General features: G+C 41.0%; 2 protein-coding genes across 5 annotated transcripts; both read left to right on the top strand.

Annotated features, from left to right (window-relative positions):
• Positions 1 to 208: 208 nt before the first annotated feature.
• Positions 209 to 11528, top strand: LOC121302790 (zinc finger X-chromosomal protein). 3 transcript variants are annotated; one of them, XM_041233004.1, is made up of 9 exons: positions 209 to 557; positions 2015 to 2109; positions 2448 to 2990; positions 3334 to 3483; positions 3571 to 3705; positions 4545 to 4679; positions 5252 to 5395; positions 5859 to 5906; positions 7821 to 8184. In XM_041233004.1, the coding sequence occupies exons 2-9, from the start codon at positions 2043 to 2045 to the stop codon at positions 7904 to 7906; spliced, it is 1308 nt and encodes a 435-aa protein (XP_041088938.1). In that variant the 5' UTR covers positions 209 to 557; positions 2015 to 2042; the 3' UTR covers positions 7907 to 8184. The 3 variants fall into 3 exon arrangements, with proteins under 3 accessions (XP_041088938.1, XP_041088936.1, XP_041088937.1); XM_041233002.1 differs by lacking the exon at positions 7821 to 8184 and adding an exon at positions 8666 to 11528 and having other exon boundaries at positions 249 to 557; XM_041233003.1 differs by lacking the exons at positions 5859 to 5906; positions 7821 to 8184 and adding an exon at positions 8666 to 11528 and having other exon boundaries at positions 251 to 557.
• A 4804-nt stretch (positions 11529 to 16332) lies between these two features.
• LOC121302562 (organic solute transporter subunit alpha-like) lies at positions 16333 to 23401 on the top strand. Of its 2 annotated transcripts, none has more exons than XM_041232563.1 (4): positions 16333 to 16673; positions 21822 to 21955; positions 22594 to 22667; positions 23146 to 23401. In XM_041232563.1, exons 1-4 carry the CDS (start codon positions 16598 to 16600, stop codon positions 23384 to 23386), a joined length of 525 nt encoding a protein of 174 aa, XP_041088497.1. In that variant the 5' UTR covers positions 16333 to 16597; the 3' UTR covers positions 23387 to 23401. The 2 variants fall into 2 exon arrangements, with proteins under 2 accessions (XP_041088497.1, XP_041088496.1); XM_041232562.1 differs by having other exon boundaries at positions 16336 to 16673; positions 21822 to 21973.
• Positions 23402 to 24977: the final 1576 nt, after the last annotated feature.

The raw sequence follows: 24977 nt of genomic DNA on the forward strand, positions 1-24977 counted from the left end.
ATGAGTTAATATTTGATACGAGACTCATTATCATGCTTTATTAATCCGCTAGTTATATCGGCATAAGTCCATTAGCGCTACACTGTATCGCCTCGAATACCTTCTCTATCCTTTTCAGAATGTTTTATTTGACCTTTTTTGTTCTAAAAATAGGATTTAAATTTCAAACATTAAAGGTAATCCAATTATCGCCAACTACAGTGCGCAAACAAAAAAACTATGTTGTATTTCATTACTCGCAAATTGCATCCTCTCTCGGCCTGAGTGGGATGCCAGCTGCTCGGTTCAAACCCCTTCCGCATTTTCCTGCAGCTCTCAGGCTGTGACGTGACGTGCTGACGGCGGGCTCGGCGCTGGAGAAGCTGCGGGCTGTTGCCTGTCTGTGTGTGTCAGCGCAGCTCGGAGAAGCTCGGCCCCTCCCTCCTTGCCGTCTCAACGGCCCGCCCCGCCGAGACAAGCTCCCGATCGAGCCGGACCCGAGACTGGGGGGAACCCGAACGGCCTTGGCAGCGGGGGGAAAAACAGCCGCCTACCGAGAGCAAATAACAGGACTGCTGGTAAGCGAGGCGCGGTGCGGGAAACCAGCGCGCTTAAAACTGCGCGCCTTCCCGGGACTTCGATCAAACACGTTATTATAATTATTATTATTTTTATTTAAAAACGCGATAAAGAGTTTTGTCGGTAGGCCAAAGATCGTCGCTAAGATGCAGGCCGCAAGGAGGCCGCAGGTAGGCCTCGGGGAACGAGAAAGGAAAGCAGAGGAACCCCAAAATTAATTAAAAAAAAAAACCGAAGTCGACATGCCTGTATTTATATACACGAAATGGTTAATAATTACGAGACGTAGTTATCGCTTATTTACAATTCTTTTCATGCAGAATATGTTGCAAATATAGTTCTGCTGGAAGAGGAAAGATGGCGACTGTGGGGAGGAAGGAGAGCAAACGCCATCTTGGCTCTAGTGAAGTATCTTTAGTACGTTTTAAAATATGAATATCTGCAAAAGAGGAACGAAACTAGCGACATTCGTACCGTTAGGCGGAGATACGGATATAAACACAATTCTGTTTAAGTACAGAAAGTTATGATAACACATTATGTTTGCTATTTACCAATGTGAATAATTAAATACATTGGAATTCCGGTTTCCTGGTTTGTTGACATTTTTGTCACAACCCATCTCGTCATTGGGCGCGCTGTGTGCTGAGGGGTGCAGCAGCGCCTGGTGCCTCCCCTTCTCTACCTTGTCAAACTGCTATCGGTGTTCAAGCACAGACAGGAACTTCATTGCAGAGGGACACACACTCAACCTCATTGTGCGCTGTGTGGGGGGTAGCAATGGATCTGCCACAACTGCTCGGCGTTTAAATCCCACCCGCCCGGTGACGAGCAAAAAGAAAACTTAAATGTTCAAACTTTTGTTTTATTTAGTGACGGTCAGAGCATTTATTTCTTCAACAACATACAAACATATACTAGTCAATGTGAATACGGTATATTTTAATAAACACAAATAATCTCCGAGATTCATGAACTTAAACCGCAAAAGCATGTACTAAAATCAACCCAACTATCCAACAGTTTCTTATGTGGTCGGCGACACCCGCATCCACCAGCTGGGTGCTGCCAGACTCGCCCTAACTCTTATCTTTCCTCCTGAAAATGCGCCTCCTCTCTCTCACCCTTTTCTCAAATTGGATCAGTTCTGCTTTTTGGAGCTGTGAGGACTATAAAGACAGGTATGGAGCATGTTAGAAAGCTAGCAGTGTTGTCTGTATATGGCCTAATGTCGATTTCCACCAATTAATTTGTATTAATGCGGCTCCCATTTACTTGCAGTAACCCAACACTGGTCAGACTACTACTGGCTGTGCCTCGTTATTGCTGACTCTTCCTGAAGATGTGCGCCCTCTATTGATTATAATGTCACATTACACTGAAATGCGGTAACTCGTTAACTGCCAGGATCAATTGCAAGTCCGTTCAATTGAATCATACCTTTTATGTCTTTTAGTCAAACTGACAGATGAAGTGCAAAGACCATGGATGGAGATGTAACTGCACTTGAACTGCATCCACAAGAGACCAAGGTGATTTTTGATGCATCAGGTAATGAAACTGCAAAATGGTAATGCATAATTCATTTTAGCATGTCCTACATAATCCATTTACTCAAGTAGACTAACAGTTGCATTACTTTCTTGGTTTGTGATGTAAGCACTGAGAAAAGGCACTTATGCTAAATAAAGAGAAATATTTTGTCCTGGAACTTTATAACATTGTGACTTTTCTGGTAATATTATAGAAGCTTGCGTCTAGAATTAACTTGGTATGGGTTACCACTGTAAGTTTAATGCACCTTTTACACATGTTTGACTTGAGTGTGTGCACAATGAGCTGTGGATTTAGACATGAATATTCATTTGTTTCTTTTAATATACTTTTAGAAAACGATGCCAACACCAGTGCTCTCATCAACGGAGATGATATCGTGGTTGAAGTGCAAGAAACTGTCTATGTTTCAGAGGTGGTGTGCTCGGATGTGACAGTCCACAGCTTAGCCCCTGAAGACCTGGACACAGTGGTGATCCAGGATGCCATCGAGGATGTTGTTGCAGAGTATGTGCAGGCCAGCCCGCAGGCAGAGGAGCCTGAAACAGTTCCCGAGGGGGTGTTGGACACAGACGTCACCGCGGAGGTCTCTTTGGATCCCTGTCCAGTACCAGAAGATGCTCTGTCTCCCGAGGTCATTGCCTCCGCACAGGAGGGTGCTCTGGAGACCCAGTCCATGCACTTGACTGAGGTGGGGGCTGTAGAAGGTGTTGCGCATGCCAACAGCTCTGCAGCAGACATCCCCGTGGATGAGCTGCAAGTGGACATCGTTCCTGAAGAAGTTCTGGTGACAAACTGTTCCTCCGAGGCTGTGATTGACGCCGATGGGATTCCAGTGGAGGACCAGACTAGCTGCGAGGATTTCTTGATGATTTCTTGTAAGTGTTGAGAGCAACGCATTTTGTTTTATTTTATTTTATTTATTTATTTATTTTACACGCGTATAGTGCCACCTGGTGGTAGATTGTAATTACCCAATGAAATATAAATGATGTCCCGTTAAGACAAATCAATAAGAATTACACATATAATTGAGAGTGGATCTCACTCAGAATGTCAGTGACAAAACACAATGTTTAAAGCACAACACATTCTGTGTAAACAGGGCAAATGTGTTACTCTTACTCGGCTTGATTAGAGATTAATCATACAAAGTGAAACCTGGATTTCCTGCTCATCAGAACAAGGTACAGATTGATTATTTCTTACATTTTTTTCCAGTGGATGAGCATGGTAAAATTGTACAGGATGAAAATGGAGAGATGTCCATGGATACAGGCATGTCAGAACACAACGACCCCTCGAAAGAAGACAGCGCCGAAGTCATTAAGGTCTACATCTTTAAAGCTGACTCTGGAGAAGATGACCTTGGTAAGGGATAACCCATTACTAATAACCGCTTAAAACATATTACACTTTGAACACGTGTACAAGTTTAATTTTTTTTCTTGTCTTAAGGCGGTACAGTTGATATAGAAGAGAGTGAAAATGATAATGGAGTGGTGGAGTTACTGCAACAGGCAGGCATTGGCTGTGCCTCCAGAGAGAAGATGGTTTATATGACAGTAAATGACTCCCAGCAAGAAGACCTCAGTGAGTACCTTACCAGCAGCATTGGGAATTGATGGACTAGGATGTAGAGTCTGACAGATACAGCCAGAACGCCCTCCCTTCACAGGACTGGGCTCTGTGAAGACCAGTTCAGCCAGTCCCTAGAATTGAGGGATTACACTCCCTGTAGGTTTATTTAGCAAGTCTAGCCTCATTTTGAATGCACTGCTGTTTGTTATGCTTGTTTCAAATTCTTGCTTATAAATTAGCTGCTTTTCCTATGACATGTGAGTGTAGTGTTTGAAATTGTATATGTCGTTTACTTTTTGAAGTGATCTTTTTTTTCTTAAAGGAAATACAAACAATAAAAAAGATTCTAAAACTGGCAAAAAAACCTTGTAACAATTAAATATTATAATTATGTTTTTTTCCTTTAAGAATAAAAATGAGGGCTTCCATCAGCTATAGCAAGCGACAAGCATTTGCTGTGTCTCCTAAGAGTCTGGTGATTATGGATAGTCAATAGAACTGCATTGAGGTGAGATTTACTGCATAGATATATTTACTTTCTTGGTACAGTAATGATGATCTCACTAGTGACTAGTGGATGACCAGGGGGGTCTTAGGGGCTGTGCCTCCAGTTTAGATCCAAGATTGAGATACTAAAAAGATCTAGACACATCATTTAGTTAAGTTAAGCACATAAGCATCTTTCTCAAATGTCCCTTTCCTGCAGTGTGTTTTCTAATCTGCGCTTTTCAAGGGTGGAGTCGTATTGACTTGGGGGACCATTTTCATAATGTGTGTGTCGTTCCCTCCCTCTGCCCCCAGGCCTGTGGCTGTTCGGTGCTTAAGTGTGTTGTTTCTCTTTTCTTTTGAAGACGTTGCTGACATTGCTGATGAGGTGTACATGGAGGTGGTAGTCGGAGGGGAGGAGGCGGTGGCGCATGAACGAGAATATGACAGCTCAGCCCTCAGCAAAGACTACATGCCTGTAGCATGGGCGGCTGCATACGGTTAGTAGTTACGAGCTCCAGGCTGTGCTGCTTCCTTCCTGCAGGGGGGTGCGGTCTGCAAAACAAACCGGCTGACTTGCACAACTACAACTTGTCTTTTTCTTGTGATCACCTTTCACTTCACAGGCCAGCATGACCTCTGGACACAGCGCATTGTTTTGTGGTCATTAGGGAGAAGTAGAGTGTTTTCTGATGGGAAGTCCTTCTAAAATCAGTGGCTTTCCAGTGCCCATCCTAGGAGACACTACAGTAACACAGCTGAAACTTTGCATTGACGTGTGTTACGTGAAGCCCGAGTCCATGTGTTCAATACAGGTCACACTTTTCCATCGGGGTAACACCTGGTTGGATGAGTGATGTAATGCTATACTATACCTTGGCTGTGTTTCCGCTTAGCATTGATTCGTTAGAATACAAAGTAGACAAAGCAGTGGCAAACTTCAATCCATTTCCATAGCAAGCAAATTAGCAATCAGTTGGTTGAATTCCTGGTTCTCTTTTCTCGACTCATATACAGCTGTGCAGAGTTTAATGGTAATGTTCAGCTTGCTTCTCCTCCCTGCCTGTACCAGGTCATGATGAAAGTGAGGCTGTTGAGAACAGGCACGGTGCTGCTAGTGCGCTCCTGCACATCGATGATTCTGTGAACACAGAGAAGCTGGGGAAGCAGAAGAGCAAGAAGAGGAAGAGAGTCGACACCAGGCAGTTCCAGACAGGTGAATAGCTTTCTGCTGCTCCATACACAGCTGCTGCTGTCCCAAAAATACCAGATTGCAGTAAACGGCATAACAGGTATGAATGAGTGCCAATTGACGGGGAAACTCGATCTGCTGATTATGATGAGATTTCAGAGGCTCATTGGAAATTCTTAAGAATCTGAGTTGTGCCCAGTTTTCAATACAATATAGTTGCTAGTACAGGTATAAGAGAGTAGGAGCTCATAAAGCTCAGTGTGTCAGTCCCACTTGATAAAAAGAAATTACCCCAATGGATCACCTGACCGCGTCCCTAGATTCATGTCAGTACTTGTTTTATTTACTACACTCCGATTTTGAAAGATAATGGTTAAAATTGCAACCAGTTAGATGGTTGTTCAAATTTATTCATCCAAATAATTTTATTTAATGTGGTGCAGCGAAAACAATGTTTCTAACTGCACTCTACTTTATTCCTCAAAAGTTAAGACGCCAAACCATCAGCAAATCTACAATGGCAGAAGTAGAGCAGGTAAGCATGGCTTGAAATTGTACATTAAAAGATATATAGCGTGCCTTGTGTTTCTTGAAATTGGATGAATATGTAGGAATTTAGCTTTATCCAGAATGAAGCAGGACACTTTGCACCAGAGTTATAACGAGTAACCAGAATTGGGACTTGATTAGAGTCTTTGGGGAGTAAAGACTCGAGTGCTGTAAGAAATTGCTTGCATCGTTCGTGATGTTTTTCAAATCAAGTAGCTTATTTGTGTATAAAAAACAATAGAGTTGCAGCCAGATCATCGTGCTTAAAGGCACTCAAGCTGAAATCGTAAAGTAATTTAAAGTAGGCTCAAACGTGGCAGCGGACTGTCTCTCTTCAGTGCAAGCAAGAACTCACAGACTTGATACAGCTGTGGAGAATTTAAAAAGAAAGCATTTTATGAGATTTTTAACTAGAGGTACCGGGAGTATGACTCTGCACACCCAGAGGTTCAGGGGCTCTGCCCTGGCAAGCCCCGGTACAAGTTAAGCACTGGTTCTGACAGTTCAAGATATCCTGATTTTAATCAGATTAGTTTTACAGGAGATTAGCAATCTATACATAAAAAATCTGTTGAATACAAAATAAGGATGCACAATAATGTGCTCATACTTGCCCCACTTATGTTCCTCATTAAAAGTCCACGGTTTCTGCTTCGTTTTCTTCTTTCCATTTGAGTGGATTTGATTCCTTGATCTATTTAGAAGCACAGTTTGCCGCTGTATAAAGACCCTTTCTCTGTGCTCAGTTGGGTTGGGTGTTTAGTAATGAATGATACCACAAAACAAAGAACATATCTAATATTTACTCACTTCGCAACATTGACACTCCACCTTATAGCTTTGTTTCAGATACATTAACCAAATAAAAATAAATTTGGTGGCATTTAATTTCGTGCTGAGATATTACTTCAAGGTTTGAACACATAGGAGACAAATAGAAAAATAAAGAAACTGAGCCAACATTTTATATAATTCACAGGCAACATAGAATCTGTACTACATATCTCTCCTCAGTGTAAGCTGAGCTATGGAGGGTCTTTTTCCATTAAATGTAGACATTTTTAAGTCACAGATACTGTTTCACAAAAGCACAAAACATAATAAAAAGGTGTCTCTTGGAGTCCTAATGGGATAACAAAACATAATACTGTACTTAATATACACATACATACAACTTTAGGTTAAAGCTGTATGTATGTGTATGTTAAATGAGACTTGACCAGAAAGAAAAGAAAAACGTTTCAAGTCTTAGTTAGTCTTTAGCTAAGACTTTAAACATGAACCTGTAGTTTCACAGACCCTGATTAGCACTGACCTTGGGCTACCTAATATTAGTTTAGGTAAACTTCCAAATGTTTATAGTTTTTATTAGTTTGCATTAGCTTAACAAATGTGTACTGTAAACAACGTTTTATTCAGAATTGGAAGGAAAATTTTAAAATAGCTACAAAGCACCAACTCCCTTAAGATATATGGTGTTCATAAATATAGATAAAATACATACAATCATACACACATTAAATAAGAGAGCAGGGAGCAGCACATACTTCCCAAATGATTTACTTTTCAGCTTTCACAACATTTTACTTATTAGAAACATTTTAGATGCATTCATTACCTTCATTTGTGTGCTGACAAAACCTGAAAAATAACTCCTAATCATTGCTTTTTCTGCCGTGTTGTTTAATGTGCCCTGGCATTATTCTTTTTTTTTTTTTTTAAGTATCGAATATCAATTACCTACTCATTTTGGAAAAATACCACTGTTGCATTGTGCCTGAGTGTTTTTAATTAAATCTGATTCTCATTTTAGCCATTGAAAATAAACCTCCCGGATAAATTAGTGGCAGTTGCTGGTGCTGTGTTTTGAATGCAGTTTATTCATATTGTCGTTTTACAGTGCTGGCACGATGCAGCCTGCTTGTTTCTCTCCAGGTTGGCTCTATCATTATTAAAAGAGAACTCCACCCCCGCAGGTACTTTTAGTGCACTCTCCGTGTTGCTGGTGTTTTTGTTCTTTTTTCATGACTGTGACAAAACTCAAAAGTCACTTTTTTCCTCAGGGTTTTCTGTGATCAGTGATCAGAAATCTATCTTTGCTTCCCATCTGCACATTTTGATTCTGGGGCTCCCTGCTGCCTGTGACGTTGTGATCACAGAACGGTGCTATAGGCTAGAAAGGGGGTTTCTATTTCCTTAGCAATGGTCTTAACAACCATGGCAGGAACCTGTTTATGTGCAAAATGACAAGATGACTGCGTGTGTTAGAGAGGGGCTGCATGTATTGAAAATGAAATAAGCTGGTTATTGATTTTATCATAAAGACAATGGCTCGAGTCGAGTCACGAAAAATTGCGACTTAATTCCGAGTGGAGTGGAGTCGTTGACTAGAGCCATCACAGTTCTGCTTTGTACATGCCATGCTTCTAGTACTTTGTGGAGAAATGCACTGGATGCTACATGCTGATCCTTCCAGCTGGAGTAGCTTTATATTTTCACACATGTAAATGTTGATAGTTTATATTGAAGATAGACTTGAAATACATTTTTCCACCCCAGTACAAACATCGACACCAGAGATATGTCTCTGTTCAAAATCTCAAGAGTTTGATCAGGTGGCTTTCAGTGTCACTCAGACTTTCTGGGAAATACTTCATTAATCTGATGGAGCTCAAAATACCAAACAGACCATGGCTGATTATTGGAAGTGACTATTGTGTTTCTTTTTTTCTTCTTCTCCTGCAGCTATTATTATTGGCCCTTACGGACAGCCGTTGACAGTCTACCCTTGTGTCATTTGTGGAAAGAAATTTAAATCCAGAGGATTTCTTAAGAGGCACATGAAGAACCATCCTGAAATCCTAAACAAAAAAAGATACCAGTGCACGGACTGTGACTTCACGACCAACAAGAAAGCCAGTCTGCATAATCACATGGAGAGTCACAAGCTCACGAGCAAAGTGGAGAAAGCCGTCGAGTGCGACGAGTGTGAGCAGGAGTTTCCACACGCGGGTGCATTGTACACCCACAAGATGGTTCACAGGGAGAAGGCAACCACTAAGATGCACGTGTGCAAATTCTGTGACTACGAAACAGCAGAGCAGGGCCTGCTGAACCGGCACCTCCTGGCCGTGCACAGCAAGAACTTTCCTCACATCTGCGTGGAGTGCGGGAAGGGTTTCCGCCACCCTTCAGAGCTCAAGAAACACATGAGAACACACACTGGAGAGAAACCGTACCAGTGCCTTTACTGCGAGTACAAATCTGCCGACTCATCCAATCTTAAAACACACGTGAAGACTAAGCACAGCAAAGAGATGCCGTACAAATGCGAGCGCTGCTTCCAGACCTTCGCGGAGGCAGAGGAACTCCTGCATCACACCCTCACTCATGAAGAAGGCAAAACCCACCAGTGTTCGCACTGTGACCACAAGAGCTCCAACTCCAGCGATTTGAAAAGGCACGTCATCTCGGTTCATACCAAGGACTATCCGCACAAGTGCGACGTGTGCTTCAAAGGGTTTCACCGCCCCTCCGAGCTCAAGAAGCACATGACGTCACACCGGAACAAGAAGGTGCACCAGTGCCGGCACTGCGACTTTAAGATCTCCGATCCGTTCGTCCTGAGCCGCCACATCCTGTCTGTGCACACCAAAGACCAGCCGTTTGCGTGCAAGCGCTGTAAAAGGAGCTTCGGGCAGCGGAATGACCTGAAGAAGCACGTCAAGGTCCACAGAGGCAGGCGGATGTACCAGTGCCAGTACTGCGATTACAGCACGGCCGACGCGTCGGGATTCAAGAGGCACGTCATTTCCATCCACACGAAAGAATATCCCCACCGCTGCGACTACTGCACTAAAGGCTTCCGGAGACCGTCTGAGAAGAACCAGCACATCATGAGGCATCATAAAGACATGGTGTCAGCAGAGTGATGGGGCAGGACACCAGTGCTGGGAACCGCCCTCTCGTTCTGTTAAACCTTAAGGACATTTCATTGTTGTTTAAATGTTAAATCCTTTCTTTGTTCTTCGGTTGTCAATTTTAGATTGTAGTGTCTCCTGTGTGTTACCTGCCCTATGCGATTGTTTTGTTTTTAAATACACTTTTTTTTTTTTTTTTTTTTTTTTTTATTTGAAGCATACAGATTCAAACAATACTTTGAATCCTATGATTGCAAATTATTACATTTTTTTTTTTTTTTTTTTTTTTTTTTTAAATATCCTTAGCTGTGTTACAACTTCTGTTGTAAGGATTACCGTGTCGGACTGTTGCTTTATCTTGATTAGCTAGTAAACTCAACGCAAGCACTTAACTGTCAGCAGGTAAGGCCATTGTATCTCTCAGGGCCCTGCTGTTTCCAGAAGTCTCTGCTTCATACATCATTACCACAAGTCCTTTCCTGTGGACACCACTGTTCATATTTAGGTGTGAGCTAACTCTGATTTCTCTTGGCTTAACACATTCAGTGTAAAGGGCAGTGGATTAAAAACAGTCCTGTCCTGGATGAGCATGTTTTTAAATAGGAAGCGAATATTTATTGGTTTTGTTAAATAGCAATATCAGGGATTGAGGCTTTTAAATCATTTGCTTATAGCATTATTATATATTGATGGTTTCCACCTCATGACAACTTGAACAACATCAAACATCCAATTGTTTGGATGGAACACAGAGTTTATTTGAGCTGTTCCCTTAAATAAAAAAGTTGTCTGTTGTCCTTAAGAATTAATAATAGTATATATATATATATATATATATATATATATATATATATATATATATATATATATATAATCGCAATTACTGCTTGCGCAGGATCAAAGAGTATTTTTAACCCTTATGCTAAAGTAAGTACTCCATATTCTAGTATGATTTTTCTTTGGCTGTTGTTCGTCATGTGACCCATTGTCAGAAAGCAAGCAGCAGGGTCTAAACGATCAATTCAGATGTTTAATGGCACTAAGTGCTGCGCTACACAACTTTCTGAGCAGGTCCTGGGTGGTGCTGAATTATTTCAAACCTATTAAAATGTTGTTTTATATTGTAAGTTATTTAAATGTAATACTGGCCCCTCTGTTCCCCAGGTTAGGGGGTCTAATGTTATAAACATGTTCATTTAACACAGAAATGTTTTCTTGTTAATAGAAATGCAGCTTATATAGATTTGTATGAAATCAAATTGGCATTTTTGTCAACATAATGGTACACACATCTTTCGTACTCCCTGCTGAAACTTTGTGCTGCTGTCTAAACCTGTCCCGTTATCCGTTCCGAAATTCAACATGATAATAACCTGCAAGAGGCTTCTTAATGCTTACTCAAAATGGTATTAATTGATGAAAATTTACACAGTGCTGTACATTTTTTAACACATTTAGTATGTTGTTTTTTCTGTGGATATGGGGATAGCTTTGTGAAATAGTTAAAACTGTTTAAACTATAATATAATCTAAACTATTGCTTTGTACAAAAAAACCCTTTGAACGTGCCCACTCTAGATGTATACTTTGTAAAAATAAAAACAAAAACCAGATGAATCCAGGGCTGTGTATTGTAATGTGTGTACGTGATATAACTTGTAAAAAATTATTAAATTCATTATTTTTTCTTGATGAGCGTTTGTTTCTGTCAAGCATGTCTCACTGTATACAGACATCCAGAAGGGTTATCTTCTTGTACACTGCATTTAAATATACATGAGTGTTTAAATTGTTATTAATCATTTTCTTCAAAGCAACTTACAGAGACTTGGGGGTGAACGATGCATCACAACTGCTGCTGCAGAGTCTCGATAGGACCTTGTTTGTTTTACATCTCATCTGAAGGACGGAGCACAAGGGGGTTAAGTGATTTGCTCAGGGTTGCACACGGTGAGATTGAACTGGGAACCTACTGGTGACAAGCCCCTTTCTCTGACCACTGGACCATCAAACTTTCCTTAAGTAGGTGTTCGAGTTGAATTGGAAGGATGTTATATGGAGTGCAGCCTTTGATACACACTTTCGATGCAGAGCTGCAAAAGCAGTTTCATTTGGACATAAGACACAGAGCTTCAACTGAGTGATTTAAAGGTTAGGATTGCACACAGTTTATATTGAAACTGTTCTGCATTGCAGTTAAAAAAGGCAACAATCTTCTAGTGCCCAGTGTGTTATGTTAGGGTTTAAACTACAGCGCTCCTTTGTTGCAGTGTATAGCAGGAACACAATACAGTACACCACTGTCTTCGCTTGCATTAGTTTTGAATATGAATCTCTATTCGCTTGCAGTACTAAGATTTAGCCACTAGTCAGCACTACTCGTATTGTTACACCTAGCAATGAAAGTGTGAGTTTAGATGAAATGGAAGCATTTGCTTGGGTTAAGGAAGTTTTATTTTTATTGTATGCATCCTTTTTATAATATGTGTTCGTAAACGTGTGTGTAAGATATGCTCTGCGCTGTTCCTTCCCATCTGCTCCTCTGCCTCTCTGAACTCCTATTCAAACTACACACCACTAGATCATGCATTATCAAGACAAGCTGAAAACGTCATCCAGATTCAAGGCAAGGCCATTGCATAGTGATTATTCCCACCAAGACCCCAGAAATAAATGCACAAGGGTTTCTTAAACCAGTGGATTGTGGCAAAATCAATTACTAATGTATTATCTATAAAACATGAATGTAAGATGTTTTCTTTTTATGTAAAGCAAACAAATAGCTGTTCAGTTTAAAATGAATTTCAAATGACTCAACCAAAAATGTAATGTTGCAGTTTTTAACAGCACAGGAAATCGTTTCTATGGAGTACCATTACACATCAATACAATTTGTGTTACTGGTTTAATTTTCTTTCACAAAAATGAATCTGTGAATATGCCCACAATGTATTTCTTAAGAAAAGCAATAGCCTCAGTTGTATAATTTCAGTGGGAGTGGGATGACAATGGTAAGAGTCAATTGCTTGAGAAGATTGCGGCAATAAAATAACCCTGAGATCCAGCCCTGTGGCACATGAAAACGCATGCCTCAAACTCAAACTAATAATGCCATGGCTTGAAAGAAGTGTGCTCAGAGAACTATTCAACAAACAGGATAGAATGACGCTGCGGTAAACTGTCATGTCTCAGCTGTTTTCAGAGTGAGCCCAGATATCACTCACCAGCTGTGATTAGCTTATCAGCTGTAAAATTGGTAAAAACCAGATTTTTCTGACTTGCTAACCCCAGGTGCCCATGGCTGGCCACTTTATTAGGACCTATCTGCCTGATTGGATTTGGACTTGCCCTGGTGTGGGACATTTTCTGCTGGTATACCCTGGCTAGCAGATTATTTTGAACGAATGCTGTAGGTTACTCAAGCATTGGTGCAGATTCTCTCCACCTAACAGTGCTGCACTGGTACCCTGATGCTGCTTTCAAGACGATAAAGCACGCACACCATGCCAGTATAGTGATGGCTTTCTGCATGAGGTATTAATGATGTTATTAATTGTAAGTTTTACATTGTATGTGTGTCTTTTATAGTTAAGTTCTTTTTAATCAATGTTTAAATTGTGTAAATGTGTTTCTATAGTCATTTTAATGTGCTTACTAATTCAGTTGCTTTAATATGATTTTATATTAAGGTTCTATACAGTATTGTGTAAGTTTTGAGTTCTTTCATTTAACATTGGCAAAACCAGCTACATGCAGTTTTGCATAGCCTAAAACGATATTTTGTGGGTCTTTTTTTGCAGTGTGTTGTGATGAAAATAAGGGACACACCTGCGGGATTAATAATATAGATACAAGGTGTTCATTACATATGCATTTGAACCACAGTTTTAACAGATGGCTAATAGAGGGCTACATTCACAGCTGTCTCGTTTATTTCACCATTTTATCAGAGTGCTATATTTATAAGTACATCACTTTTTGTTTAATGAATACAGCCCTTTTCTGCAGCGTTGAAGAGAAAATAACAAGTAGTAGCTTGTGTGAGTGTGTGTATTTTCTTGATTTCTGTAGGAATGCTGTTAGTTTGTTGCAAAGCACCAAACAATGCAGATAGTATACGTGCAAGAGCAGATAAGTCATTGGTAGTCATATAACAGTAACACACATCCATTGTCATAGCTGTACATTCAAAATGTGATTTATCAGCATGATGAAGAGGTTGATGACCAGGACATATTTTGCATTAGAGAATAGTACAGCATAAGAAATAAGGAGATCAGTCCACATGTCTACCTGTTAAACATTGCCTGTGCACACACAGGGAGAGATGACACAGTGAAACCTGATTAAAGAGAACTTGGTGGAATTCCAGAAAGCAGCTCCCGCTGGGGTGAATGCCCTCAGTGTAGCTGAACTCAGTCGTGAGTGATCCCACTCCCTCATTGCTAGCCAGGCTGTGTGTTAAAGGCAGGTATGCTTATGTGTTGGGTACGTGTGTAATACATGCACACAAGCACTAATGTACAGCGTGTAATGACAGGGTGTAGGAAATGATGCAGAACCTGAGTCCTATTACACAGAGGATCTAGAGAAGTAAACTGTTAGTAATTACTTCAATATAGGAACAAAAAAGAATTACGAATGAGAGCTTGAGACCATTCAACCAACAACGCCCCTCCAGATCCTAGAAGCTAATTCATCTCACATTTTTGTCAAGTCTGGTTCTAAAGCTTCCCAATGATATGTACAATATAGCTGGCAGTGTGTAATCACTTATTGCAAAATAAGATCTACTGGAATGTACAAAATCTACAAAATAATTTGCACTGGAATGTTGTGAAACATTAATTTTATTAAAAGATTGCTCAGATCAGTCATAGCGGGGGACCAGTGTCCCAGACTGGGAAGCTCTTCTGTGTCACTGGGAGATCTGACACGAAAGCGCTTTGAAATCCAACTCTTTACCATCAGCAGCAGCCTTCAATTAGTATTGTGATTACAGAGCCAGAACAAAGTGCATTGCCCATCCCTGCAGTAAGCATGCACTCTTTCAATGACAATTCTCATTTACAGTACGTGAAGAGAAGAAAGCACTGACAGGGTCCCACTTCAAACTGGGTGGATCCCAGGTTGTCGTCAAACGAACCGTACTGGGCAGCTTTCAACGCTTTTTTAACTTATCAAGCAAATCTCTGTTGGTGACTGTAAGCAATTTTCACCGAGTGAACAGTTCAAGCTGCAGTGTTTGAACAATCTTGTTCAAGCTTCTTAGTGAAAATTGCTTGAAAACAAGGATTGCCATCTACAGTAGTTGCTTGAGAAGTTAGCCCAAAGAAAATGCTTGAAAGTTGCCTGATGTTATGTGAGCTTGAAGAATCTTCCCATGAGAACTGACTGCATTAATCAAATTAACCAACTAAGTTATCATAACAATATAGTTTAAGAGAAAATTAAAATAACAGGTCAAGTCAAAAGTGCTCCGAGAAATTACGAAGTAGTCTGTCCAGAAATGAGAACAATGGCACTTCATGGGGTTTGTGTTCACATGCTTGCAGAGCACCTGGAACCCAGCCCTGGACCTTTGCTTTTATATAGGATATGAAAGCAATGGAACAATAGACTGGTTCCGTGAATGGAACACAAAGATATGAAATCTTTTACTGGAAGTGATTCAGACAAAGTTTACAGAGCCAGACTTCTTCCCACAGCTCTAAGAGCCAGGATTCAAAGACACAGTAACCATCTGGCAAGAGATAGCTGCTGCTTCCACCTTTCATTGCATGTCAGAACCAGACCCTTGTACATTGAGGGTTGGCCTTTCTCTCTGCATGGTCGTGGGTTTCATAGGCTAAACGCAAACCAGTACGTTTAGTAGATTTAGCGAATCGTTATTTGAATGCAATCCAGATAGGGTCCATTTAAAATCAGTTTCCATTCTCTTTTAATCAGTTCCAGCACATCATTGATCACAATTGCAATAGAGCAGTATTCTGTTAAAATGAGCTTCTCACTGTGGCAACACATTACTTCAATTAAAGTTACTGCGAGGCAATTAAACTGGCGTCAAATGGAAGCAGTTGAACAATCACAACACTTATTAGGTGTCTAAAAGACCAATTCCAGTTCCAATCCATTTCAAAAGGGAATTGAAAAGCAGGAATTGAGCCCGGCTCTGAATGCAGAGATAGACACCATATTGTCACATTCTCATGAGTGTTAAGGCGCCACAGTGTTTGTTTAACTTAACTAAAATAAAACCAAAAACAAGCCAAAGCCCCCGACTAATACATCTCTACACGATTGTATTGTTCTCGGTATTTGTTGTAAACTTCGTTTTAGTCGCAGCAGCCTTGGGAAATAAATTGCATTGTGCTTTTCCCGAATCTTCATGTTGAATGATTCACACTGCTTTTATATCCAATTAATTACTCAGCTGGTCTTTGACCCTGCCCTGGCGTTGGAGTTGTATTATCATAAGTGATTTCAGCATTGCGTTTATCCAGCCTGAACGATCACACTTATGCACACTGATTTGCTGGAGATACTGTGAGCGCACAGTACGGGGGCGTGTGTATATACAATAACAAACGCAGCAATTCACCTAGAAGGGCAGTAACAAGAAAACTCTCTGTACAGAGAGGACTGCTCGGGAAGCCAGCAGCGGGGATAGTGGTCACTTTGTCCGCATGAAATAGATCTCTACTTTACAGATTAATTCGTAAGTAAAAGGATCCGACACCTTTGCAACTTTCCAAGAATGGATGACTTCGGGAATGTTACAATCGATCCGTATTGCACGGGGAAGCCGCCCCTGGCTATCGAGATCATACTAAGTAAGTGTTTTTAATGAAGTTGAATTATTGCAATGGTTAGCACATTATTGCATACTGCACGATCCACAGTGCAGTACATTTTGGTATTCGTTTTGAATACGTGATGTTTAAATTCTCTAAGAGTGTGTTTCAAGCTAGTAAACACACATATGCCTTCAGCTTTTACATACGAAGAATGGTTTAATAATGAAACATTATTGTGACGCATACAGTAACATATGTTGTGTGTTTGTGTGTCATGTATGAAAACATTTCGCATTTAAAATGCACGGTGCCTGTGTAACAGCACCCTACGGGAAATCGGTATACAACACAGTTGGTAGTTGGGCTACGCCAGGGTGAAATTTCCACTCGAAATGTAAGTGAAAAGAAATGAAATGAAAGGCGAGGAAGCACAAACACACTCAAAGGCAAACGTTATGTAAAAAGGGCTAACATACAAAATAGACATAGAAAACGCAAAGACAAAACAAACCTTCCCCCTCTACACGAGACAGTAAAACGCCGCGGCTTTCACGTTAAAACGAGAGACAACAGTGTCTTAGCTGCAATGAATCTTTCCAACAAAACCATATCCAGCAACGGCGTTTTGCCATGGATGAAAGACCATGGATTGACTGTAGCGTGTATTTAAAAGTCCCAGTACACAGCTGCGAGCGAACTTCATTCAGCATGATCTGTGCAGACACGGCACTGGAACGCTGGAGTCAAGGGGACTCGCTCTCTCCTGCAGCTTGTAAATCAGCCGCCCCCTTAAAAACACACACAGGCTGCGTGCTGGCTGTATCATAGCAACCTTTTGTATTAATTAACGACTGGATTAATTAACAAGCATGGGTTGATGTTAATTAAAAGCACATGAAATCGTTTAGTAACTCGTTAGCTGAAAGTTGTTTTAGCCGTGACAAATCAATGCAAAAGACTACACCGATATAAATAAGCAAAGCAAGAACCGTGATAAATAAAACGAAAATAACAATTAAAGTGACACCAACATACAATAACAGAACGTGCAAATTAAATACCAGACATAAGCCACAAAGCAATGTGGAGTCAGGCTTTACACATGCTTACGGTGTGCATGTATCCTGACCCTTTTAGTAATCGTTTTAAGTCTATTGTACCCAGCTGTTCTCTGGTCAGTTAAAGGAGTTTGTTGGAGACTTGCATCCTATTTTCAACGTTTCCCACAATACAAAAAGCTTAAAGGCTGTCTTTTATAACCAAATGGATATTGAACAGAAGTTCTTATGTTCAATGATTTTAAGAAAGCAGCTATGGGCAGGTTTTGAAGCCACGGTGGCTGAGGACTGGGGCTCATGGGATGAGACCCTAATCCCATGGGCACTGCTGTACTCGTTTACTGTGGGAGGAGGGGTGACTGAGTCCTTGACAGTTTCCAGTTAATCTGAGATATGACACGCGGCGCAAAGAAAATGCCCTGGGATATTTTATTGCAGTCAAGCAAATACTTTTCTGTGTATTTCCAAGGTGTAAGTTAACATCTCCCAATATTCCTCAGGTCATTAAGAGCACAATAACAGGGCTGCTTCGCTGGATTTCACTGCGCGTCCCTGCGCTACAGCAGGGCTGTCTGTGAGGAGCCCACTCCAAGCTCTGGTGCTTGCAGTGCTGAGCTGTGCTGCGATTCTTTCTGCTTGAAAGGTACTGCAGTGGCTAAGAGCCCCCAGATCACTGTGTTTCCACTGTCCCCAGAGGAAGGGCGAAATCCTCTCATCTCTCTGCGCATTTCCCCTGCTCTATTTGCAGGGCTGTACCACAACCAAGGTTGTGCCAAAAGGGGTGTTTTCTAGTGCTCCGTACTACAGATTTGGTTAACACATTTTAAAACGGTTTACGAGATAAAAAGCTGTAGCTTGTAGTTGAAGCAGAAAAAAACTACGCTCTTATATGAAAGATATATTTTTTTGTCCTAATCTTTAAACATAACATGGTTCTGAATCAAAGCTGGATGCAAGGCATGTCAGCGTCTCTGTCGGGGTCATTCCAGTTCAAGAGGACCAAGGGAATTGCTCTTTTCACTGGAAAACCTCTGAGACAAGCATTAAGATGACACTGACGTCCCCACTTAGAGGTTCATTGGAATGGATGTTTTTCAAACCTCTGACTCGTTATCACCATGCTGGGTGCTCGAGCGCATAGCTCTTCTTTTGCAGACACAGATCTGCTGCCCCGAGACGCTAATGCACATGCAAATGAGGGACACGTCTCCTCGGGGTTTGGAATGATCTGTACAAAAGAAGAAGAAAACGCAATTCAAAGCTGAGAGCAAGTCTTTGTATCAAAGGGCTTTAATAGTTTGCCAAGTATATAATACAGTATCCCGTTGTGCACTTCCATTTAGGCGAAACAATTATAAAATATTTCTGAAATATTAAGCAAATATAAAGTCGGGGCAAAATGTTATATTTTTGAATTTCTGGGCTGTGACATTTTTGTAAAACAAAAACAAACCGTTACAAAATTACCAGACTGGTCCATATTTTTCAAAACATTTACTCAAGTCTTTAATTAACTCCTCTTTTTTGAAAAGAGAAGAAACATCTATGAACTTTACAAAACTAGTATCAAACATATAAGTCATACAGCTGAAGATCCCTGAAGCATTCTCGAGTATTTCGTTTCTTTGTTTTCTTACATTACTGTTGAATTTTCATCTATCACAAAATAAGAGTTAAAGACTGGAGGAAACACTGTGAAAAAACAGCCCTCAGTCGTCTATTAAAACGTTTGTAACACACACCCTTATTTGCACTGTAGTAAATGCTTAGTGTTCAGTGAATCATGTCATATATATATATATATATATTATACACATAGTTGCATGGCCACCACGTTTGTGGACCATGAACTTTAAGGGCATCAAATGCAGCAACAGTTGAAATGGCTGTTTTAAAAACATGCCTGCAATTAGAGTTATAATAGGCTCATAAACAGCTGATAGCAATAAAAGAAATACAATTTTTTATGATTCTGTTTCTGGAAAGTCTTTTCTAATCTTGGATTATCGCAGGCCTGGAGGAGTTTCATAAAGATCAGGACAGATAGTAGCTGGTAGAAAGTGAAGAGCAAGCACTGGAGTCAAGTTAGGGTTTAATTGGCCTTTTATCACACCATGTAACAATACAATGTAAATACAGTATAATCGTAAATCTCGAAAAACTGCTCACTTCTAAATCTTTTGTAGTCATTTTTGTATTACTTTAGTATAAATACATGTTAATTTGGATTCATATGTTGTTTTTTTCTGACTTTATGTGAACGAAAAGACACACATTTGCCCATTTTGCCATTGGAAATAGTGATATTTTGAAATATCACTGTCCTGGTCACAAAAGCAAAGTTTGTGGGGAATAATAGCCATTTTCTATACTTTTGAGGCATAAGCAATTGGGAAATAACACTTACTACTCAGGAACAAAAATTGTGTTACACAGTGTTACAAGAGAAACTCTGTCTGTTACATTTGGAAAATGACTTAATGTGCCCAGTCGCCCTTGAACTGTTCCCTTGCTCCCCTGTCACATCTGGATTTGTGAGCATAGATTCTTCTGGCTATTTGTTCTGTGAAGAATGGCTTACCAACATTAAGATCTCTTGGCTAGGGGTGTTGGACAGGGATGGAAATACGACTCCTATTGCATAGCAGTCTCATCCATTGTGAGTTTTAATATGTGCTTGATTAGCCACAGTGTATAGGTAACAAGCTCTGGCGAGTTTTCTTGAACTCATAATAAAACTGTGAATGGGTCAAACTGCTCTGCAGTAGATGCTGTTTGAGTAAAAAAAAAAAAAACATTACGAGAAGCCCCTAAAATAGCCCAACAGGCTATTTACACAAAACGAGCATTCATTTTACAGGGAACATGCATTAGGCTGTTGTAACACTGAGGCAAACAAACTATTTGACATAGACCGGCTACACAGATTTCTCAACTTTTAAACTCTTAACTCTTAACAGTCCTGATCTTGTCTTGTTCTCAGAGGTAGACAGCTCATCATTCTTGCTGACTTTGCTAATACACTCAGCACTAATCTCTTTTGTGTGTTGGTCTAATATGTTTGTTTTAGGAATTCTGCATTCTTAGTATTTAGTCATCTATTTTTGCACTCACAGGTGCTTTGGAGTTTCAGTTCTGCATTTCAGTTTGGCTGGAAAAAGAACAGTAACAGTCAGGTCATTTCTTACCACACTTGCATTCCTCAAGGATCATTGACAGATACAAACTGTCAATGATCACACTACAAAACACAGCTGCTGGGATTATCAGCAGAACTAAAACAAACCACAGAACACAGCTGCTGGGATTATCAGCAGAACTAAAACAAACCACAGAACACAGCTGCTGGGATTATCAGCAGAACTAAAACAAACCACAGAACACAGCTGCTGGGATTATCAGCAGAACTAAAACAAACCACCACAGAACACAGCTGCTGGGATTATCAGCAGAACTAAAACAAACCACAGAACACAGCTGCTGGGATTATCAGCAGAACTAAAACAAACCACAGAACACAGCTGCTGGGATTATCAGCAGAACTAAAACAAACCACAGAACACAGCTGCTGGGATTATCAGCAGAACTAAAACAAACCACAGAACACAGCTGCTGGGATTATCAGCAGAACTAAAACAAACTACAGAACACAGCTGCTGGGATTATCAGCAGAACTAAAACAAACCACAGAACACAGCTGCTGGGATTATCAGCATACAGTTTGTGGTCGCAAGCATGATACAAACCAAACTCACACGGCTCACTCAGCACTCCGAGCTGCAGTGTTTTTACTAGGTGCGGACCAGAACATGCTAACTCTACTGCTTGTATGAATCTTCAAACACATTTGCTCAGTTTCAAAAAGTAGGATTCGTGAAGTACTTCCTTGATGACTTTAGGCGTCAGTCTGTGCGGTTACACTTGCAGGTGTAACAGAGAGGAGTCTGGGTCTGAATCAGCTACCCCGGCCACCACAAGCGAGCGTCTTAACCACAACGCAAAAGAGCTGCGCTCGTCTCCTTCGTGGTTTTAGAACTTTTACAGACATCACCCTGGCAATGCAGTAACTGTGTGCTTCAGCTTAGGTTTGGACACTAATGACATTCTCGTCTTCAAATTGTGACAGATCTGGATGTGTTTGGGATTGTCCTGTATGCAGTGCTGACTGTGATGGCATTGATCTCGGTGCTGGTGTACATGGAGGAAGCCGTGTACATCTACAAAAAGATTCCTGGACCAAAGAAAACACCCATTATGTGGGTGAGTGGGGCGGCTCCGGTAAGGGTGTCTTTCAGTCTCATTGCAAGCAAGGCAGCGACAGAAATAATTACTATAATGGAGAGATTGGGAATCATTACCAGAGAAAGATAATTAATGTTATAATCTGAAACCTCAAGCCTTGGTGTATTCTGCTAATAGTGAATGCAAATTGGCCACCTGTTATTAGTTATAATAATTTAAATGAGAATGCAGAAATGATTATCCCACCTAGTCATTGACTTTTGAACTCCTTTTCTTGAATTGAAATCGCTGTTGTCAGGTGAGAGTGAGGGAAGCATCTTAACAAGGTGTCATTCCCATGTCTCTCTGTCTCAGTCCCTCTGTCTGAATCACTGTACATGGGGAACATGGTAACTGCCTTGAGTCTAACCTTCTATAGCCTTCTGTAGACCTTTTGGGTTGCATTGGTGTCAGACTCACTGTTGATTTGACATTGCTATGTGATAGATAAGTGCATTCTGTGATTACGAGGATGTAGGTGCGCTCATTGGCTCCATTGCTTTGAACAGTGCCTCTCTTGTTTCAATACAGTCTTGTCTCATTTAAATCACTGGTAAGTCTGTCCATTGCTGCAGCGGCTATGTTGAGAAGAGTAATGTTCCCCTTCTTCCCTTTAGCTAATAAGTACGACGGCTTGCCTCGGGATGTGGGTTCCACGTTCGACCATGTTCACAGACTTCACTGCAGCCGCGTGAGTACTGTTTCCTGTAATAGCGTTCATCTGGTAGGGAGCTGCTTCAAGCATTATAAAAATAGAAAACATTCTCATTTTAAAATAACTCATTGCTGTCAATAATCCTTCTTTATAGAACCACTTACAAAACCTGAGCAGATAGCCGCGCTCAGCTGCTCGGGCGAGCCGTGGAAACACTGCTCTTCTGAGTCTGAGCTGGGGTTGCACCTCTGAGGTATAAAAAACCAGGACCTCCAAACAGAAGAGGGGGTCTTAAAAGTGTAAACTCTCTCTAGGAATCCTGTATTCATCCAGTAAGAAACATTTCTAATATTAATACTGTAGTATTGACAGCCAATTCATGTTGCGCGTCTATTGCAGTAATGTTGTGTCCTGAGTTATCATATTGAATTCCCGGGACACCTTCCTCAAAACCGGGACGATCCAGGGAAAACAGGGCCAGCCCTAGTCTGACCCCTGGCCTGTGTCTGTGCAGGTACTTTGCCATCGTCATTCACATGTTCCTCCTGATGATGATTGAGGAGTGTGGAGGTGACGAGGGCTTCCTGAAACGATGTGGCAAAGACCGTCTGAAGATCAGTACTGGCCCCTGCTGCTGCTGCTGCCCATGCCTCCCCTACGTGGGCATCTCGAGGTCAGTCTCTCGTCATGTTCATGGACTTCCTGTTAACACAAGCAGACACTCTGCTTTAAGACTCCCAGCCTCCCCCTTATAAAAGTTTACCATAGTTAAAAGCAGTGTAATAGTGTGGTGGAGCCTAGGAGAGCTTAGTAAAGCACAGAGAGGTTTGATAAAGCATATTAAAAAACAAACCATGGCAAACTAACTACTTTCCTTAGTAAAAGCACAGTAAAGTGTAACATAGGGAAATCATGGTGAAACACAGGCAAGCATTGTAAAGCCCAATTCACACAATACCTGTCTTCTTTTTCTTCTAGACATAGTACAATATAGGATCAAATAGTCAAGTGGAAAACATTCTGGCCTTAGTTTGACCTTATCTGTCACTGACATACAGTATGTATTTAAAATAGATGTGCAATGCCTCTATGTGCAATGCCTCTATGTGCAATGCCTCTATGTACAATGACTCTATGTACAATGACTGTGCAATGACTCTATGTGCAATGACTCTGTGCAATTACTATGTACAATGACTCTAATCTTTGATGCCTGTACACTCAATCACTTGTTATATAATATCCTTTGTAAGCAGTGATGTAGTAACTCTGAAGTGCGAGTTATGGGCAGACAAAGGGTGGCCTCCACTCTGTTCCCCCTATAACATATATGAGATTTCAGTTAGCTAATGATTTCACAGCAGTTGGACCAACACCTCCTTCTGTGGGACCCTGCCTGTCACACACTGTGTCATCTTGGCAATGGACTGCATTTTTGTATTTCTTTTTCTTCTGATGTGACCAGCAGAGCAGAAACTCTGGGTCGACTGATAAGGAAGGTCAATGTACCAGAGTGCAGAAACACAGGCAGGGCTCTGGCTATTATTTAACAAGAGCTATGTTTATAACTCAGTGTAATACATTACACTTCAACCAAAATGTATTTTGGGACTCTCTACAGCTAAATGAATAGAGAGCTCAGGTCTGGATAAAGTTGAAGCCAACTGCAGAACAGCGCGCACAGACAAGTACAGCACAGTATGGGACAACGGATCCCAAGAGTGTCTCAGCTCCAGATACAGAGTGCATATCAGCTGCAGAGCAGTGCCAGAACCCCAGTATTACATTGCAATTGTACCAACACATCTCTTTCTGGGTCTCTGTCACACGCTGCGTTGTCCTGGCAATCTGCTGCATTTCTACTTTTAACTTCTAGTCTGACCAGAAGAGCAGCCCTGATAAGGAAGGTGAATGCACTTTGGTACAGAGACACCCTCCAGTACTCTGTGTGAATGTATTGCTCGTTTAGGGTGGGGTGAGCGAGGGACAGTGGCACAGGCCACAGTCAGGCTTGGTGCCGACACGTCCCATCACAGCTTCCATTACTCCTTCTGTCCTGGTCTTAATCCTATGCTTTACACAAACACCGTAATTCTGCATTACTGATCAGGAACTTGTTTCAGACCAAAAGGGTCCATTACTATAGACAAACTTCTCGTTTGTCTAATTCTATCATGGAATGGTTAGCTTCTTTTTAATACTCATTTATGTACTATTAATTATTATGTACAGTCACCCTTGGGGTCTATTTTTAATGATCTGAACAGTATTAGGTCTTAATATATCTTAATATATCTTAATATATTTTCGCTGACCTCGTTTCATTTTGTGTTGTGTCTTGTGATG

Source organism: Polyodon spathula, chromosome 30 (assembly GCF_017654505.1).
Source record: "Polyodon spathula isolate WHYD16114869_AA chromosome 30, ASM1765450v1, whole genome shotgun sequence".
NCBI classification, from domain to species: domain Eukaryota; kingdom Metazoa; phylum Chordata; class Actinopteri; order Acipenseriformes; family Polyodontidae; genus Polyodon; species Polyodon spathula.